At 49.1% G+C, this 17,906-nt stretch overlaps 3 protein-coding genes across 9 annotated transcripts in view; 1 reads left to right on the top strand and 2 right to left on the bottom strand.

The window, feature by feature from the left end:
• Nucleotides 1-594, bottom strand: part of LOC132328686 (epidermal growth factor receptor kinase substrate 8-like protein 2) — a 49,755-nt gene extending 49,161 nt beyond the window's left edge. The window contains exon 1 of one of the 4 annotated variants that reach the window (XM_059848715.1): nt 139-594. The gene's annotated coding sequence lies outside the window, so the exon portion shown is untranslated. The remainder of the gene's footprint in view (nt 1-138) is intronic. The other 3 variants (XM_059848712.1, XM_059848716.1, XM_059848714.1) reach the window with 3 other exon arrangements.
• Nucleotides 1-17,906, top strand: part of DEAF1 (DEAF1 transcription factor) — a 53,497-nt gene that overhangs the window by 23,172 nt on the left and 12,419 nt on the right. For 2 of the 3 annotated variants that reach the window (XM_059848717.1, XM_059848719.1), the window contains exons 1-7: nt 10,858-11,074; nt 11,848-11,945; nt 12,284-12,413; nt 13,259-13,405; nt 14,212-14,351; nt 14,968-15,033; nt 15,965-16,091. In XM_059848717.1, coding sequence (XP_059704700.1) covers nt 10,858-11,074; nt 11,848-11,945; nt 12,284-12,413; nt 13,259-13,405; nt 14,212-14,351; nt 14,968-15,033; nt 15,965-16,091 — 925 coding nt within the window. Of the gene's footprint in view, nt 1-10,857; nt 11,075-11,847; nt 11,946-12,283; nt 12,414-13,258; nt 13,406-14,211; nt 14,352-14,967; nt 15,034-15,964; nt 16,092-17,906 lie in introns of those variants that run through there. The other variant, XM_059848718.1, reaches the window with a different exon arrangement.
• Nucleotides 4,459-10,630, bottom strand: TMEM80 (transmembrane protein 80). Of its 2 annotated transcripts, XM_059848722.1 has the most exons (5): nt 10,226-10,314; nt 7,953-7,969; nt 6,657-6,750; nt 6,463-6,555; nt 4,459-5,558 (listed from the first exon to the last, which is right to left on the bottom strand). In XM_059848722.1, exons 1-5 carry the CDS (start codon nt 10,242-10,244, stop codon nt 5,353-5,355), a joined length of 429 nt encoding a protein of 142 aa, XP_059704705.1. In that variant the 5' UTR covers nt 10,245-10,314; the 3' UTR covers nt 4,459-5,352. The 2 variants fall into 2 exon arrangements, with proteins under 2 accessions (XP_059704705.1, XP_059704704.1); XM_059848721.1 differs by lacking the exons at nt 4,459-5,558; nt 6,463-6,555; nt 6,657-6,750 and having other exon boundaries at nt 7,377-7,969; nt 10,226-10,630.

Genomic DNA, 17,906 nt, shown 5'->3' with positions numbered 1-17,906 from the left:
GAAAACTACACTGATAGTTCTCCCAGCCACAACCTCTCTCCAGCCATTCTCCCTCCACAGCAGAATCAGACAGACTTTTGAAGTGGATAAAAGCTGGGGAGGGGGATGAAATTTTAGGATTTGCAAAGAGAGACTCACCGGTGCTGAAAAGCCGCTCTCTTTTCCCGCAGTTCGCTCAGCTCCCGTGAGTTCTCTCCCAGTTTTCCGTGTCTTCCTAGTTAAATCCTGCTGCCATTCTCCAGCAGTCAAGGTCCGTGTCCTGCCTGCACAGGCTGTGAGCCCGATGCCCCGAAGGCTGAAGGAGAGTGGGAAGCAGAGCCCACCCGGCACCCCGGCCTGGGGGTCCCCTTGCCGTGGCTCCCCGCTGCCCTTTCCTCCCGGTGCCGCTCGCCGCGGATGTCTGAGAGCAGGTGACAGAGGTTCCTTAGCAGAGGAAGAGAGGAGGGGAGGGATGTGGAGGCAGCGAGAGGTGGAGCTGGAACCCGGAGCAACAGGTTACTGTATAACCAGCAGCCGGTGGCCCTGGGAGCGCCGGGGGCTGCTGCAGCCTTCGCCCACTCCCCAGGCAAGGCGACCAAGAGCTCAGGAGGGACGTGTTAAACTTCGGGTTTCTTGCTCCCGAGAACATTTTGTACCCAGTGGGAAGGTTGAAGGTGGAGAGGGGAGGTGAAGGAGTGCTTGGAGCTCAGTTTTCCATCGCCGGTGAGGGAGGGGACGTGCTGCCCGACCGCCTCATGGGGGGAACAAGGCACCTTTTGTGCAGCCCAGGGCTCTCCTCAGCGCTGGCTCGCGGCTTGTTTTCCTCCAGCATCGCCCCTGCCTGCTCTCTGTCCCGACGTCTGCGGCAAGGAAAGGTGTTGGGAGACGGAGGGAAAAGGCAAAGCGTCCTTTCTCTCACATTCCCCAAAGCAATCAGGGGTGCGGAGCGGAGTCCCCTTTGGAGTACCCCCTCTGTGGCACTGTGTTCCTTGGGGTTATATGGCCATAAAGCCCCTCATGAAAGACAGTAGGTTTAGATGTGATATTGGGAACAAATTCTTCCCTGTGGGGATGCTGAGGCTCTGGCACAGAGAAGCTGTGGCTGCCCCATTCCTGGAATTGTTCAAAGCCAGGTTAGAGAGGGCTTGGAACAACCTGGGATAGAGGAAGGCATGCTTGGCGGGGAAGATATCAGCTGGGTCATACCGATGCGTCCATGGCAGGGTGGGATCATTCTGGTTAGCTATTCCTCTCCCAAAACTGAGGCTTTTGAGAGTGTTTTTGTGGAAGTTCACGCGTCTGCAGGCTTCCCCACCATGCCGGCCATGTCCGTGTGAAGTGAGACCCCGCGTTGCTGGTCCTGGGAGGAAACAGCTGTAACTGCGACACTAGGGAAAGAAACAAGGAAAAGCTTCCCCCTCAGGACAGCGGTCTGGGAGAAGCACAAACTCCTTAGCTGGACATCTGCTGAGTTCCCTGCTGCTGTGGGTTTCTTTGAGGGGCTTCTGCCCAGCGCAGGGCCTGGCCCGTGTCCAGGCACCGCACGGAGGAGCCGCCCCGGTGAGTTCCTGTAGGAGGAATGCGGCCGGGTGAGCCGGGCGGGCAGGGGGAGAGCAGCTCCCTGCTGACAGTCGGCATTTTGGCAGCTCGGCTTTGACAGGACCACGACCTCTCCTGCTGCGGGAGAACACGAACAGATACTCGGTGTGACACTCCCACCCAGTGCCCCGTCATCCTCATCAGGATCCCCGGGGACAGATTGTGAAAACGCGGCCAGCCCTAGGAAAGGCAGGATTAAAGGAATGCCTGCCGTACCAGACAGGAGAAGGGATATCAGTCCAACACAAGAGAAATGCAGTGGGAATGTCAGCTGTGCTGGAGCCTTGTGAGCCTCAGCAGCCAGAAGGTTTTGTGCAGGAGATCCCTGGTCCCTGAAATGCATCACTGGGGTATTTCAGGAGGACTGCTGGGCTGGGCTGACTTTCCTGGGATGCAAACAGGGAGTTGACAGGATGGTGTTTTAAGGCACTGCTTCCTATCCAGCTCCACATTCATAATGAGGACAGGGCTACTGTGAGCTGCTGTGCCCCACAGCAAATCTCTTAACTGCTCTGCAGAGGCAGCAACTTTTCCTCTGAGCAGGGAAGAAAACCACAGTGGAGCTTATTACACCTTCCCAGCTGTCCCACCTGACAGCTGGTGCCGGTGGGGGTGGGCCAGAGGCAACTGGAGAATCATGGAATGGTTTGGCAGGAGGGAATCACCCTGTGGTATGCTGGTGGTTTCTGGCGTGGCTCCCAGGTGTGGAATCAACTGAGTGCATGTCCTCGGCCTCCCTCCTTCACTGGAGCACCAGGCCACTCCAGAGGGCCATCATAAAGTCATGGGCCCATAACACCCTATCTCCCAGTATCTCCAATTTGGAAATCCCGGGAGGCTGGCTTGCCTCTCGGGATCAGCCTTTTAAATCAGGTTGGCGGCAGACACCCCTGTGATGGCTCGAGAACAAAGACTTGTCGAGTAAGCACCACCCAAACCCAGCTCCTCAAAATATGTGTTCCTCTAAATTTTTAATGCTGTTTGCATCCAACTTGCTTGTCCTGTTTCAGAAGGGCTGGGCCTTGTAATTAAAAGCTCCAGCGATTGTATGTCTGGCAAATGTCATCAATGGCTTCACTATGTGTGCCCTGCTTCTCCAAGCAGTGGGAACAGTTTGGAGAGTTTCCTGGTTAGGGAAACTCTCTGAAGCTGATTCACTTTGGGTCTTTGTACCACCTCAGCAGGGAGAGATGCCACCGTGAAATCAGGTACACCAACACAATGACAATTCCCATTGAAAGCCTGGAAATACTTGGGATGAAGGAGTTGTCTGAAGCTTCCAGGCTTCATCCTTCATCACAGAGTGCAGGGCTGCCAACAGTAGCAGTACCCCACAAAGGAGTTCATGGACAATTTTATCTGGAATTGGAAAATTGAAACCAGAGCTGTCCTGCCCTTGTGAGAATGCAAGTCCAGGTTGGTGCCAGTTGACCCCAGCAGGCACTGACAGCCAGCCAGGGCTCTGAGCAGTTGCAGCCATCAGGCCCTGCCCTGAAACGAGCCAAAAAATTAATGTTTGTTATCCTATGTGCATTTTTACGCCATACCTCACTATAACCAAGTACTGGCACTCTCTGCTGATCCTTGTTTTTCACCTGAGTGATGGGAAGGGAGCAAAGGGTTCACCATGTTTTATAATTCATATTTTGTGTTTATTTTGTTTGTGGTGATCACTCAAGTTGAAGCACAGGAGCTGTGACTCAACATTAACCTGTGTGACCCTGTTTGCTGTATCACCTGCATTCAGGTAAAAATTCCGCTTTGCAATATTCCTTTTAGAACCTGTCAGTTGTTCTGTGGGCAGACCTTCGTGTAAGGCAGGTGCAAACACCAGGAAAAGTTTGTGCTTTTTTTGTGCCCATCCAGGAAGAGTTTTGCTTGTGTGCTTTGATCGTTAATGGGGCAGGGACAGCTCGGTATGTTGGTCACTCCTTGGAACAAGCATGTGATGGCACATTCCATCATGCCAAGCAAATCTGGGAGGACAAATAGGTGGGGGCTCCATTCAGGCAGATTAAGCACAGAAACATTTGGTAGTTCCATTTCCTGGGTGTTCCTTAGCCACAGTTCTACTGTGATGTTTCTGTGGGAGTAGCAAAGGGCTGGCTGTGCCCTGGCTTAGCAGGACCTACCCAAGGGGACTTGTGCCAGTGGGTACTCTGACTGTGACTGTCAGGTGGTGTCATGTGGACAGAACTTGCTGTTACCTGGCCTGGGAGCAGAAAGGTTAGGGTTGGATGGGACTTTAAACCTCATCTCCTCCTATCCCCCTGCCAAGGGCAGGGACACCTTCCACTAGACCACATTGCTGCAAGTCCCATTCAACCTGGCCTTGGACACTTCCAGGGATCCAGGGACAGCCACAGCTTCTCTGGGCAACCTGTGCCAGGGCCTCAGCACCTTCTGAGTCACAAATTTCTTGCTAGTATCTCATCGAAACCAATCCTCTTTTGGCTTGACACCACTCCCCCTTGTCCCTGTCACTACATGCTCTTGTGAAAGGTCCCTCTTTCTTGTAAGCCCCCTCTAGATACTGGAATCCTTAAGGTTGGAAAAGCCCTCTGTGATGATCAAGTCCAAGCACAGAATTACTGAGGGATGAAACTGAGCCCTTCCACAGAACTTCTGTGTCTTTCATCCCTTTCTAACCCCACCAGAAAGCAAAGAGCCGCATAGCCGAGGTGCCACAGGCCTGCACCCCACAATTTTCAGCCCCTGGTGATTGCAAATTAGCTCAGACCTTCCCAGGGCAGAAGGGGTATACACAGCAGCAGGATCAGGATCAGAAGACACACACATCCAGGCTTGCCCAAGTCTTCCTTTGGATGACTTAGCTGGAGCCCAAGATCTGAACAAGATGCTCTGCATTTCAAACACTCCTTAGATCTAAACCATTATTTATTTGAATGAATAAATAAATACAAAAATAGGAAATTCTGAATAGAAAATAGGCTTCTTCAAAAACCCAGGAACTCCCAAAGCTTTCCATTAACACATATTTTTGAGACAGTAAAAAACTCTGCACTTGCACCAGTTAGAAGTTAAGACAGACTTGAATATAAAAATTTTTGCAAAAAAGTAGAAATAAGCACATTTAACACTGAATAGAAATAAAACTGCCAACATTCTGTTGGACTTTTAAACAGGACAGAAGGGAGAATGAATGGTGAATGGTTTTGTTCATTTTAAAGCCATCCTGTCTAACCAAACATCCCCTCACATAGTAAGAACTGCCTGCCAAACCTTGTGGCTTGGCTCTCCAGGTATGCACAAAACCCAGTTCCACTCTCCCCCGCTGGGATACATCAGGTTCTGCCCTACTAAAGTCAGGGAAATTACCACTGAGGTCTGGAAACACAAATGAGAGCAGCAGAGCAGCTGTGCCCTCAAACACGGACATGTGCGTGGCAAGGCACAAGTGAGCCCTGGCCTGATTCATTTCTGTGTCACTTGGGCTGCATGTTGCTCCTGTGCCATGAAAACTGCCACCATGCCAGCAGCACTGCCTCCTGTCCTGTGTTGGGAATGGATATTTAGTACTGACCCCTGGCGAATGCCAGAGTTTCAAGTGCTTTGTGATTCATCCCTTGCCTTTGTCCATAAATAAGCCAATGGTGGACTGCATCACACAGCTCCTGGGCAAGGACATCCATGTCCCCAAAACTTCTCATTTAACCAGAGAGAAGCTTTACAGGGCTTTTATATACAAAGGAATTCAGCAGTGGAGATGAAGCCCCACTCTTTCAGAGAAGGAATGTGTGGGAAGGGCTGGGCTCAGCTGACAAAGGCAGCGATGGCCGTGACCTTGAGCCCTGACTCGAGCCCATAGGCTGCGAGCAGCACGGCGTTGAGGAGCACATCTGCCCACAGCACGTAGGTCTGCCACAGCAGCAGGTACACGCACAGCAGCACGCTGCCCACCGTGAGCCCCAGGCTCAGCCCCAGCGGTGCCTCTGCTTCTGTCAGGTTGCCCTTGAAACCTGCAAGGAAACAGAAACCAAAAGTCCAATTTGTTCTGACAACAGCTCAAGCTATAACTCGAGAATATTCCTGCTCAAAAAAGACCCCGGTTCTGACTGAGTCCTAAAAAAGCTCAAAATACATTGAAATACCAGCCTGAATCAAAGCTCTGCCAGCAGTCAAACAGCAAGTCCAACACTAGTGGACAATCCATTTCAAAACAGGAAAACTAACCAAAATTAATCTAAATAAGTTCATCAGTTGATAATCACAGCCAGGGCACCTCTTCTTATGACACAGAATCACTTCTGAAGCTGCATCCTTCTGAGCACTCAGCTTCAACCATCAAACTCTTCCTGAGCCCTCCAGCCCCACACTCAACGTGGTGACCTCAGTGCATTCCTGGAGTCCTCATTTTCAAGTCTTATTCCCTTCTAATCTATTCCTGTTTCAGATGACTGGCACCTTCTCTCTTCCTTGCAGCTTATTTCCAAGCTCAGCTCAGTAGATTTTTAGTGTTTAACTACATTAGAGTTGAAACCCACCTCTTTATTCATGGATCAGGCTCCAAGCAAATACACAGAGAGATTTAAAGCAGCGGAATAAATCCAACCCTAAAGCCACTCAGACTGATTCAAGGGCCCCACCCTGCATAAATGCCTTTGGATTATTAAGCAGATTTTAATAGTGATTTGGGTTTTTTAATAATTGGACTTGAAGAAGTTTTAGCAAGCTCTGGACAAGGTCAGGAGGCCCTTTCCGCCTTTCTGTCTTTGTGAAAGGAAGGTGTTGGTGCTTGCAGGTGTCCTCAGGAGAGAAAGGAAAGGTGTAGGGGTCTCCAAATATCTGCTCAACTGACAGACCCCATTTCAAATGATTCATGTTTACAGATTACATTCCAGTTGCACTGATAACATGACCTACCCAAGTACAATCGAGGCACTTCCAGAATGGCCATAAGGAAAAGCACAGCAAGATCAGGAGCCAAAAAATCATCTGGATAACTGAAAACCTGACCTGGAGAATAAACCAGAGTAAATAAAGCAGGAAGACACAGCAGGACAAAACCTGGTTGTGCATCAGTACAGCCTGCTCTGGGGACAATACCTGCAACTTACTTTTGTAAATAATCATTGCAAGAGTTGCCAAGAAGTAGAAGATGTAATAAACCCCATTTACATAAAGCAGGATGTGCAAGGGAAGCGATGACAGCTGAGAACTGTTGTTAAGGATTTCTCATAGCGATGAGGTGGGATCTATTCCATAAAAACACCATTTCCCAGTAATCCAAAAATGTACTGCACTCCCTTTTTATACTGAATGCTCCAGCTATGCCTGGCTGTGGGGAGGGATCAGGAAGGAACTTGAGGCTGTGAACACCATGGCCTGGGATAAAAGCCTGCTGTTTCAGGCTTGGCTTTAGTTTCCTTTTGAAGGAATTTTATTTGGACTGTAGTGAGGCATCCGTTAGTCTGAGGAAGCAGGGGGGATGCATGTGTACATTGCCCCAGACTACTTCTACACTTCTTAGTCAGCCTTAAGGAAGTTGACAGAGAGTTGGCAAATTCCATCAAACTTGTGTTTGGAGAAGAGGTGGCTCTGGGCAGCAGCCAGGCCTTGCTCCTGCCCACAGCATGGAAACACTTTGCTCCATACCTGTCTGAGCTCAGCTTTGAGATGCAAATTCCTAAGAAACAGCCTTAATTCACTCCCCTCTCTCCCCCAGCCTTTTTCAAATCCTACAAATATCTCCTAGCAGGGATTTCATCCCAGGCATCTTTTACAGGAACTGCCCATCCCGCTTCTAAACCCACCCACGCGCCGTGGATGGATTCCAGTTCCCAGAGCAGTACATTTTATTAACACAGAACCAGGTTTTGGGGTTTTTCCAGTTGAAGGAAGGTGGAGCAAAAAATTACTAGATAGGTTCTAAGCATGGAAATCTCCAGAGCCAAGGGTGTCTCCTCCTTGGAGGTTACTTGGATCTTGGCAGGAGTAAAGGTGCGGTAACTTACTGTAAGAGAGGAGGAAGTTACTACTAAGGGCTGCTTTTACTACCCCTTGTCAGCTGTGTCAGCTGTCTGTGAGCTGTGATGCAGGGGGTGTGTCCAGCAGTCCATAAATGCAATTTTTAACCTCCTTTCCGAAGAAAATGGGTTAAGTCATGACTGCAGGGGGGCAACAGGGTTTCTGCAGGAGCCCATCAGGAGCAAATCCCAGCTAAACCTGCACCAAACATCTTCCACTGGAAGCAACGTGGTCCCAGGTTGTGCTTCCTGTGGATGACAGTGACAGAAAATTCAGGAGCACAGACCCAGCAGTGTGCAGAGTTACTGAACAGAAGATAGGAATCCTCTTGAGGCAGTCTTCTCCAGGAGTCTTGCATGGAGGGAGCAGTGGTACAGAAAGGATACAATCTCTGATGTTCTTCCTTTCCATGGAGAAGGAGAAAACAAACAGAAGAAAATATGTCTAAATCCAGAAACATTCTAACAATGGTATCTAGATTCTGGGAGGAATCTCTTTTTTCATGTCCCAGGAACATTTATTTCATGGACTTCAGGTTCCAAAAATAACCTTTTCAAGTAGATGAAGCTTCAAAAAATTTGGGGAAAATCCCTACTGGGAAAAGCCACTTTCAGTGAGGAACTTTATGCTCTTTCAAAGCCTGAAGGAGTGCACAGGCATTATCCAGAACTTGTTCATCCTGTCCTTTCCTAGCAGATGAGACTTCATCCCCTCTAACTATGCAGGAAGGAGGTGAATATGGGATCCATTTGCTTGTAAATTGTGAGAAAGTTTGTGGAGAACACAGGGCTCCCGGGTTCCTCTAAATACCATCCCTCCAAATGTCATCCCTCCAAACCAGTTCCCTTCCCAGTCATTCCGTCCCATTCCAACCTCAGTGTGCTCTGAGAGCCCACAGAAATCAAACCAAGTATTCCCAATGATCCAACCAACACATTTCATTTTTTTGCTTATTATTTTCTGCAAAAATCACATAAAATTCTCATGCAACATGATGGCACCAACCTACTAAAGCACCTCTTGAGTTCCTCATTAATATTCTCAGCCTCTCTCAGACATATGAGGAATTGCACAGTTGGGATTTCTGTTCCAGGGAGAGTAAAACCTGTGAAAGGCCATTTCACCTGTCTCCTCAGGGACAGCTCATCATTGTCACACTGCCATCCTCATCCCTGGGTTCCTGAGCTCAACATCCTCTTCACCTCAGAGTTTTATGCATTTAAGTCCAAATTAATTCCCCCTAACTCCAGGCAGCTAATTAAGGTGTCCAGTGTGGGAACACAGTGGGAACAGGTACATGATTTCAGGTCATTCATGTATCCATGATCTGAAATGTCTCCTGGACCTGATCCTCTCCTCTCAGCTCTCTGTACAGGGACTGAGGGCTCCCATCACTCATCCTGTCACTTGGGAGTGACAGGACAAGGGGGAATTCCTTTGATACTGGGAAGAAATTCTTCCCTGTGAGGGTGCTGAGGCCCTGGCACAGGGTGCCCAGGGAAGCTGTGGCTGCCCCTGGATCCCTGGCAGTGTCCAAGGCCAGGTTGGACAGGGCTTGGAGCAGCCTGGGATAGTGGAAGGTATCCCTGCCCATGGCAGGGGTTGGATGAGTTTCAAGGTCTCTTCCAACCCAAACCATTCCAGGATTCCATGATTCTATGTTCATTCAATATCCAAAACTGCAGCTACACCACTGATGCTGAATTGTATGATAGTCAAAGCCATGGAATTCCCACAGTGAACTCCACGTGAATTCCCTCAGGGCAGTTCCCCAACTTTATATGTGAACTCTTCTTTCCTTAATCCTTTCCTAGGAGAGGGCAGTGAGCCTCCTGCAGCTGTTCCAGGCCAGGATGGCAGCCACAGTTCCTGAGGATGTGCTGCCTCCCTCAGAGCGAGCAGGACATTTCACAGGGATAACCCTGAACCCCAGAGCACACCAGAGCCAAGAGGGATTGTTAAACTGCCTGAATATATAATTCCAGTGCTTTACCCAACAAAATCTTGGTTATCTATCCAGGCTGGTGCTGATTTTAGAGGCAGTGACACTGAGAATGGGGATTTGAGGTGGAACATGGCCCATTTTCTAACAAAATGGTTTAATTTTTAACATAAAGCTTTACTGAAGGCAGCAGATGTGGTTAGCATCGCCCAGAGCACCTCACTGCACAGTCTTGGGAGTAGGATTTTTTTAATGAATTCAGCACAAATTTTCTCAGCCACCTTTATCGACCCCAGCAAAAAATTTACGCTTTTGGGACCAAACTCTGACCTCGGTGAAAGACATGGAAATTAATGATTTTGACCACATTAAGGATGAATTTTTTTCTCCTCGGAATCCCAGCAGTTCCTAAACTGAAGCAAAGATCTGGATTTTCACGAGGCGTCTCTCGGCCTCAGGAAAGGCGTCTTTCCCGGGGTCAAGGTGCTCCCCAGCCCGCACATGCGCCAAGCCCGGGCTCGCGGCGCCACCGGGATCTCCTCAGCGTGTCGGGATTGTCGCGATATGCCAACGGTGCTGAGCTCGACCTCGGTCCCGCCTCGCTCTAGTCGTATCCCCCCGCGAGACGTCACCTCTAGCACGGTGGGAGACAGCCCCCCCGGTGCTCCGGAAAGGGCTGTCGTGTCGCTGTTGTGTTGCTATCGCGACACCGCTCACCTCGGCTCGGCACCGCCATCTTGACACCCCCGCCCCGCCCGCCGGTCCTCCGCCGTCCCGACAGCCCCCGCGCGGGCCTTCGCCCCGCCCACCCGCCTTCGGGCGCGATCGGAGCGTTCGGCCCGGTTCGGTCGCTTTCGGGTGGATTCGGGCGCTGCCCGTTCGGGCGTCTCCGTTCGGGCCGGCGAGCGGAGCTCGGGCGGGATCGGAGAGGACTCGGCACACATCGTTGCTCCTCGCTACCGCCTTCGGCTGAGATCGGACACTGCTCGAGCGCGCTCGGGACTCTTCGCCTGGCCGGGCCGCACCGCTCGGGGACTCGGCCGCGTTCGGGCGGGCTCGGGTCTCACCCGATCCGTCAGGTACCGCTTCGGGCCGCGCCGCGCGGACTCGGCCGCGCCCCATTGGCCAGCCGGCAGGGAGCGCGCGCACCGGCCGCCTTCGCACGGGGCCCGAGCGGCTCGGGCCGCTTCGGGCCTCATCGGAACTCGGTCGAAAGGCCCCGAACACGCTCGTCAGCAGTCGGGCAGGCTCGGCGGCGCTCGGCTCGCCGGTCCCCCCTGCCCGCAGGACCCCCCTCAGGCGCGCCCGGGGGGGAGGCGGGGCGGGCTCGGCCACCCCCGGCCCCGCGCATGGAGCACAGCGACGGCGACTCGGCCGCCGGACAGCTCGATTTGCCCGCGGGACCGGGGCAGCAGCAGGAGCCGCCGCAGGCAGCGGAGGGGGAGGCGGAGCCCGAGGAGCAGGAGGAGGCGGTAACGGTGATGGCGGCAGACGCCGAGCACATCCAGATGGGAGCACCGCCAATGCCAAGCGCCGACGAGGCCGCCGCCGCCGCCGCCTTCGCAGGTCAGGGCGGGCAGCGCTCCCTCAGCCCGCCCGGGGCTCGCCCAACCCGGGCTCCGGCCCCCACACAGCCCCCGGGGCTCGGGCTGGGACAGCGAGCTCCCTCAGGGAGCGCTCACACCCCCTCGCCGAATCCCACACTCCGCCCCTTCACACACAGTAAAGAGCGGGAGGCGCCCGGTGCGCCTGAGCCGCGGCCCCGTGTCCCCGCAGCCAAGCGCCCCGAGTCACACAGCAGCGTCGTGCAGCCGAGCTGCTGTGCCACAGAGGCCAGAGCCCTTCGCCCGCCCGAGCGGCTCTTGTGCTTTCACCCTCACCCACGTGGAAACCCAGAGATTTGAGCCAGGCCAAGCGCTGAACACAGAAACGCTGGGCTGTGCGGTTGTCAGCTCTTAACTGGACGACGTGCACAGGTCATGGCACCATGGGAATTAATACATGACAGAGGTGGAGTCTGTTGTTCAATTTAGCCTGATGTCTGCCAGTCACCCGTATTTAAATAAAAGCACCACAGCTCGGAGTATCCCTAGTACAGGTGCCATATTTATTTGCCTTAGTTTAACACACGCTGATAGTGACTGCCCTGGTTTCATGAAGGTTAAAGCCTTTTGAACTCAAAGATTAATAGAAATCAGAATGATTGTGTTCATAACAACTTACAGGTGCCATGAAAAATAAAATTAATTTAGAACAGGAAGGAAGAAGGAATTTTTCAGATGTTCATCAGGCTCTCTGCATGAAGCAGAAAATTAAATTACCTCTGTTTTACATTCCAGAAGTCACCACAGTGACAGTAGCCAACGTGGGGGCCTCTGCAGACAATGTTTTCACCACATCTGTGGCCAATGCAGCTTCAATTTCAGGACATGTGTTGGTAAGTCTGTCGTTTCATTTGAGGGCCTTGACAAAGTTTCTCAGTGTAAATGAAGAGCTGTAGTAAGGTCAAAGACTTGTTTTCATTGTAATATCCAGGCATTAAACTACAAACCCATTAGCTGGGGGACATACAGGGGTTTAATTCCTAACTTTTTTACCTTTCCACCCCCACATATTTGGTGACCTGGAACATGAAATCTTCGAATTTGCTTCAGAGACTCAAAAATTAACCTAAGAACTGCCACACTGATTGGAGTTTTGGGGTGCCTGTGGGTTACTGAAGTCTATTTGTGTTGAAGTGTTTTAATCAATTTAAACTCTTTATTTCTTCTGCAGTCTGGGAGAACAGCCCTCCAAATTGGGGACAGCTTGAACCCTGAGAAAGCCACTCTGATAGTGGTGCACACGGATGGCAGCATCGTTGAAACCACTGGGATCAAGGGGCCTTCGGCACCTCTCACACCAGGTATTAGACAGTCTCCTTGTGGTGGGTCACTCTCCCACAGGGATGGCTTCTACTCCAGTCATCTTTGTGGAATCTAAAAATATGTGCTTAATTTTATAAGGATGGTTTTCCCTCTTTTAAAACTTTAAAGTTATTCAGATTGGAAAAGACCTTTAAGATATCATGTCCTCACACAGTATTTTGTGTATTTCTTGGGAATGAAAGAATGCGCTTTTTTTTTTTTCCCTGTCAGAAATGTGTTTAATTTCCTCATTCTTTGCCCTAACCCTGGCAAAGAAGCTGCTTGAAAAATCTTGCCCTGTTACCAGGCTTTCTACACCCACCCCACCCTCAAGGGCACACAGCTCATTTTAACCTGGTTAATTAAAATCCAAGTCTCCCAGTTCTGCACGTCTTCTTTCCAAGGCTCCTGGAACACATTTTCGTGTCCATTCAGGCTGATACTTTAGTGCCTCTGTCGCTGAGGTTCTGTTCAGAGCTGCCTGGCAGTTTCCTTGCTGCCCACGAGATGGCACAGCAAACCTTCAGTGCTCTAAAGCTTCTCACAGGATGGGCTCTGGGAAGGGGATTCTCCAGCCAGCTCTTTACACCATAGCTTACACGTGGTGTAAGGATCAGGTCACAATTTCAGTGTTTATTCCCTGTTAGAGCCTGTTTCCTCAGGTCCTCTTTGCTTAATTATCAGCCCTTCTTAGTTTGTTCAGGCTGAGTTTTTTGTGCTGCTTCAGTGGGAGGGCATTCCAGCTGCTCCAGTCAACCCCGTGGCATATCACCCAGCCAAGCAAGGGATGGAACACCACTCTGCCTTTTGGTTCTTGACGCCTTTCTTTTCTCTTTCCTCCAAGGACCACAGTCTCCTCCTACCCCTTTGACAGCTGTCCAGGGGAAGAGTGGAACCAAATACAACTGGGACCCCTCTGTGTATGAGAACGAGCTGCCGGTGCGGTGCCGGAATATCAGTGGCATTCTGTACAAGAACAGGCTGGGCTCAGGTAACTGCCAGCCCAGCTGAGGGGTGGCACAGCTCCTTCTCTTCCTTCTCTACTTTGCTTTTAGTCAGGCTGTTCTTAAGGGCTGATCGTGACAGGAAGAAAAACCAAGAGAGTTTCCAAGACAGCCCAGTGCCTTTTGATTTTACTGTTCCCTTTTGTTTTGCTCTTTCTTCAGAGGCTTTTTAACTTTTTCTTAAACTGCAAATTTCCAGGCTGCCATGCAATGAGTCTCCTCAGTAACAGGCTTACCTCTTTAATGATTTTTTTTTTGTCTCATGAGTAGACTTGTGTTTTTACAAAACTCAGAAGAATACCTGCTGGAATGCAAATAGTTTTTTCTCTTCACGGGGCTCCTGAGCTCTTTGTCTTGTCTTTTATCCCTGTGGGGAAGCTGGGGAAGCTGCAGCAGAGATTGCCAGCCAGCCTGGCTGCTCAGTGCAGTGTTTGATTTGTGGACAGAAATTTTTCTTCTATACCTACCACAAACACAAAAAGGATCAGAAATTTAAGTACAAATCGAGGAAATACTTAAATTTGTGGTGTTTGTCCAATAAAGACTTTCCTTTCTTGTGGAGGAGTAATTTTTATAGCCTTTTGAGACCCAGAGTTGGAGCTCTGAACATGCCCAGTCATTGTCACAGCCATGATAATAAATGGGCATAGTTACCCGAGAGCAGTGGGCATATTTAGTGGTTCTTACAGATTACTTGCTATTTTGTCCAGCAATTTTCATAGTTTCTTCTTCAGAGAAGTGGCAAAATTATCCTTAACCTGGAGTAACAGTGTATTTTGTTGCTTTACTTCAGGAGGCCGTGGCAGGTGCATTAAGCAAGGGGACAACTGGTACAGCCCCACGGAGTTCGAAGCCATGGCGGGGCGAGCCAGCAGCAAGGACTGGAAGAGGAGCATCCGCTACGCCGGGCGGCCCCTGCAGTGCCTTATCCACGTAAGGTTAAGTTTGCTCCCTCCTTTCTGCAGGAAGGGGCAGCTGGAGCCAGGTGTTCATGGCACCAGGAGCAGTGCTTGGTTTGGTTGAGGGGCAGTGATGTAGGGGAATTGTTTGATGTTTCAAATAGCACACTGGGAATCTTGTTTATACTGGAAAGAGTTTCTGCAGGGTGAAGCTCAGCCTTGAGCTGTGCCACAGGAATTGAGCTCTCACCCGTGATACTGTAATACTGAAGGACCTGATGTCCTTCAATGTCTTTGCCTGCCACACGTTCTTCATTTTCACCATTCATTATTTGGGTCCTTTATTTGATTATCCTAGAGAACTTGGCATTGCCACTAGGCTGACAGTTGATTTCTGTTTGAGCAGAAATCAAGTCACAGATTCATATATCCTGGCCTTTGGGTGTGGAAAAGGTTTGGTTTTCCTTTTCTCTCCTCTGACCCTCTCACCCCATTGCCCTGGTGTGAAGAACTGGCCTCTCTATTACTGTACAGCATCCAGGAGGGAATGCATACCACTCTGGGAGCCATCCACATTTTTTATCAGGATCAAGGTGTGCTCTGGGTGATTTTGGTGACTCTCACGCTGAACTGGTCACTTCTGATTCCAGGATGGGATTTTAAATCCCCATGCTGCCTCGTGTACTTGTGCCGCTTGCTGTGACGACATGACACTGGTGAGTGGGAGGCTTTACATCCATTACTTTAGGAACTAATTATTTTTGTTGGACAAATTAACTGGTCAAGCTGCCACAGCCCTTGGGTGAGCAGATCATGAGTGTCCTGGGAATTGAGTGCCCTGACACATGAGTTTTCAGGGATGAGTGCTTTGTCCCTGCCCTATGGGGAAAGGAGATAAGGAACTGCTGGCATTATTGCAGACCCTCAGTAAAAGTGGATTGTATTTAGTGCTTTTTTCTTCTTTTGTTTTTTTTCTCATTTTCTAATTAATATATCTATGCAAAATGCCTTTTGGGGAAGTCAGTGCTATTCATGGTTTTTGACTCAAATTTCACAATGTTTTGAGTTGGAAAACTATTTTTGTAAAGATGTAACATTATAATCTTATGATAGGTCAGTATTTTCATTTTAAAACTACTTGGGGTTTTTTGTTTGTTGATTAGGTGTTTGATAGTTTGTTTCAAAAATGAGGTTTAAATCCTGAAGCAGAAGATCTTAGCTTGATCTGGTGCTTTGCCTTTCTTTTCTGCTATAAACTGACTGCTTCTTTTCTAGCCTGGAACTTCTTCCTCTCCTCTCCTCCCTCTTTTTCTCTTTTCTTCCACCACCTTGGCCAGCAGCTGATTATCTGCCCAGTTCTACTCCTTAAATAATAGTGGGAAGATGTTGAATTTGTGATGATGCCTCTGATGCCTCCAGCTGGAAAGAGCTGACTTTAACTTTACTTTTTTTTTTTTTTCAAAGTTCTTTTTGTTTGGAAAACTTTTAAGTGCTTTGGTCTGTTCTTGCAAACCACACATCATCCATGGGGATCCGTGCTGCTGTTCCTGGAAAAATGAGAGTAAACCCAAAGTCTCCAAAGAGGTGCCTCAGCTAATGCCTTTTCCTTTTTTCTTTTCATTTTCTTTCTGGTGTTTTTCTACCCAGAGTGGCCCTATACGACTCTTTGTGCCATATAAAAGGCGGAAAAAAGAAAACGAAATACCGGCAACTCCAGTGAAGAAGAATTGTTCCAAAAACATCACTCTGCTTCCAGCCACTGCTGCAACTACATGTAGGTTCTTTTCTCCTGGTAAAAATTACTTCCTTTCTTTGGAGAGTTGCCCTGCTAGGTGTTTTATGCCTGTTAGTGGCTCCTTGGAACTGTCCAGCTGAGAAAAGTGTCCTTTTTTTGGTCACATTCTTTTCATTGGATGATTTTATTGTCTCAGTATCACTTCCTATTTTATAGGAAGTAGCACAGTGTTGCCACATCTGAACACAAGTTGAATAGGAAAAAGTGCAGCTCTAGACCTCCAAGAGACTAAGGTTTAAGCATTGTGACCTTCTTGTGCCATGAACAGTAGGTTTCATATTTTGTGCTAAGAGAGGTTTGGATTATGTCCTGTGCCTGGAATTGTTCAAGGCCAGGTTGGATGGGGCTTGGAGCGGCCTGGTTTAGTAGAAGGTGCCCCTGCCCATGGTAGGGCGGTGGAAGGAGATGACCTTAAGGTCCCTTCCAAGTCCAAGCATTTCAGGATTCTATGGTTATAGTCTAAGATTATATTGCTCCCTGTACCTGCTCTCAGTGGGGGGAGAATTATGGGATTCTGGCCTGGATCCTTAGTGGATTTCAGGTTGATTTTTCACAAATAACAACTGAGAAATTTCCTGTTGGAATTAGATTTTGGGAGAGGGTGGCCCTTCTCTTCTCTGCCAGAAATCCTCATTCCATCCTCTGAGCTTCTTTGTGTCCCTTAGAAGCTGGAGTAAGATTTGTGCTATTCCTTGCAAAATAGCCTGGAAGCAGCCGGAATGAAACCCCCAGCCTGAAAGTTGTTAATGAAGGAGGCAGAAGGTGATGCTTTGATCTGCACATGCCTCTCCAACATTCAGCTTTGTCAGTTACTGGTTTGATTGGCAAATTATCTGTGTGAGAACAGGAATTAATTTGCAAGCTGATCCAGCTCACACATCCCCAGTCACATCCATATGTCCTCCTGCTCTCGGCACGCTGGCATCATCTGCGGATAACAGTACAAAGTGAGCTGAGGAGGAAGCAACAGAAATCTATAAAAAGAATAAAAAAAGTAAGACTGGATCATCAGCAACAGTAGGAGGAGAAACACACAAGGATTCTGCAGAGTTGTTTCATGGCTTTGTTTTTTTTCATCCCCAAATAGGTTTAATCTGTATTGGTTTGTTATGTGAGGTGCTGTGAGGCTGCTTATTCTCTCATGCTGGCATTAGAAGAGAGAAGTAATTGTTTTGGTGGCTAAATACTTCAGCCAGGAATTTGTAGCCACAGAATCAGACCATCACCAATTAATGGTACCAGTTAAATAATCTTCTTTAAAATGGGTTTTAAACATTCGGAAGCCACTCAGGTATAATTATCCAAAAGGATATTGTGCCTTGTTCTTTGCATTGGCTGAGCACATTCTATCACTTTGTGTAGATAAACAGCTAAAATTGCCCAGCGGTCATGGAATTAGCTGTAATCCACAAGTTATGTTGATATAAGTAACAACAATCACTCTTGCTAAAATTGTCATAAAGCAGCCAGAAATTGATGGGATATGTGGCCTCACTGAATCTTTATAGGAAGTGTTAAGTTATGGTTCATAAAATAACTGAAAAGGTGGTGATTTGGGAGGTATTGGGTTATAAATTAACATTTTGGCCTTGTGCCCCCAGAGCCTTGGAAGGACAGCAGAGCCTTCAAAAACCCATTGGGGCTTTTATTCCCATTTCCAACTGCACTGGTCACAGGTGTGATCCAAAGTGGGTTATCCCAGGCTGGTGATCTGTGAGTCCCCTGAGCTTGGATGGTGCAGTACAGGGATATCAACAAACAGCTGGACAGGCATGTCCTCTGTGCTGAGTGTTA

The sequence above is a fragment of the Haemorhous mexicanus genome, chromosome 6 (genome assembly GCF_027477595.1).
Source record: "Haemorhous mexicanus isolate bHaeMex1 chromosome 6, bHaeMex1.pri, whole genome shotgun sequence".
In the NCBI taxonomy this organism is placed as follows: Eukaryota; Metazoa; Chordata; class Aves; order Passeriformes; family Fringillidae; genus Haemorhous; species Haemorhous mexicanus.
The sequence above is the reverse complement of the archived record's forward strand: the minus strand, read 5'-3'. Positions and strand labels throughout refer to the sequence as shown.

Coding starts and splice junctions, on each gene's coding strand:
- TMEM80 (XM_059848721.1), bottom strand. CDS start 10,630: ATGGGGCGCGGCCGAGTCCGCGCGGCGCGGCCCGAAGCGGTACCTGAC. Junction 7,970..10,225: donor GATGGCGGTGCCGAGCCGAG/GTGAGCGGTGTC, acceptor CTCCATGGAAAG/GAAGAACATCAGAGATTGTA.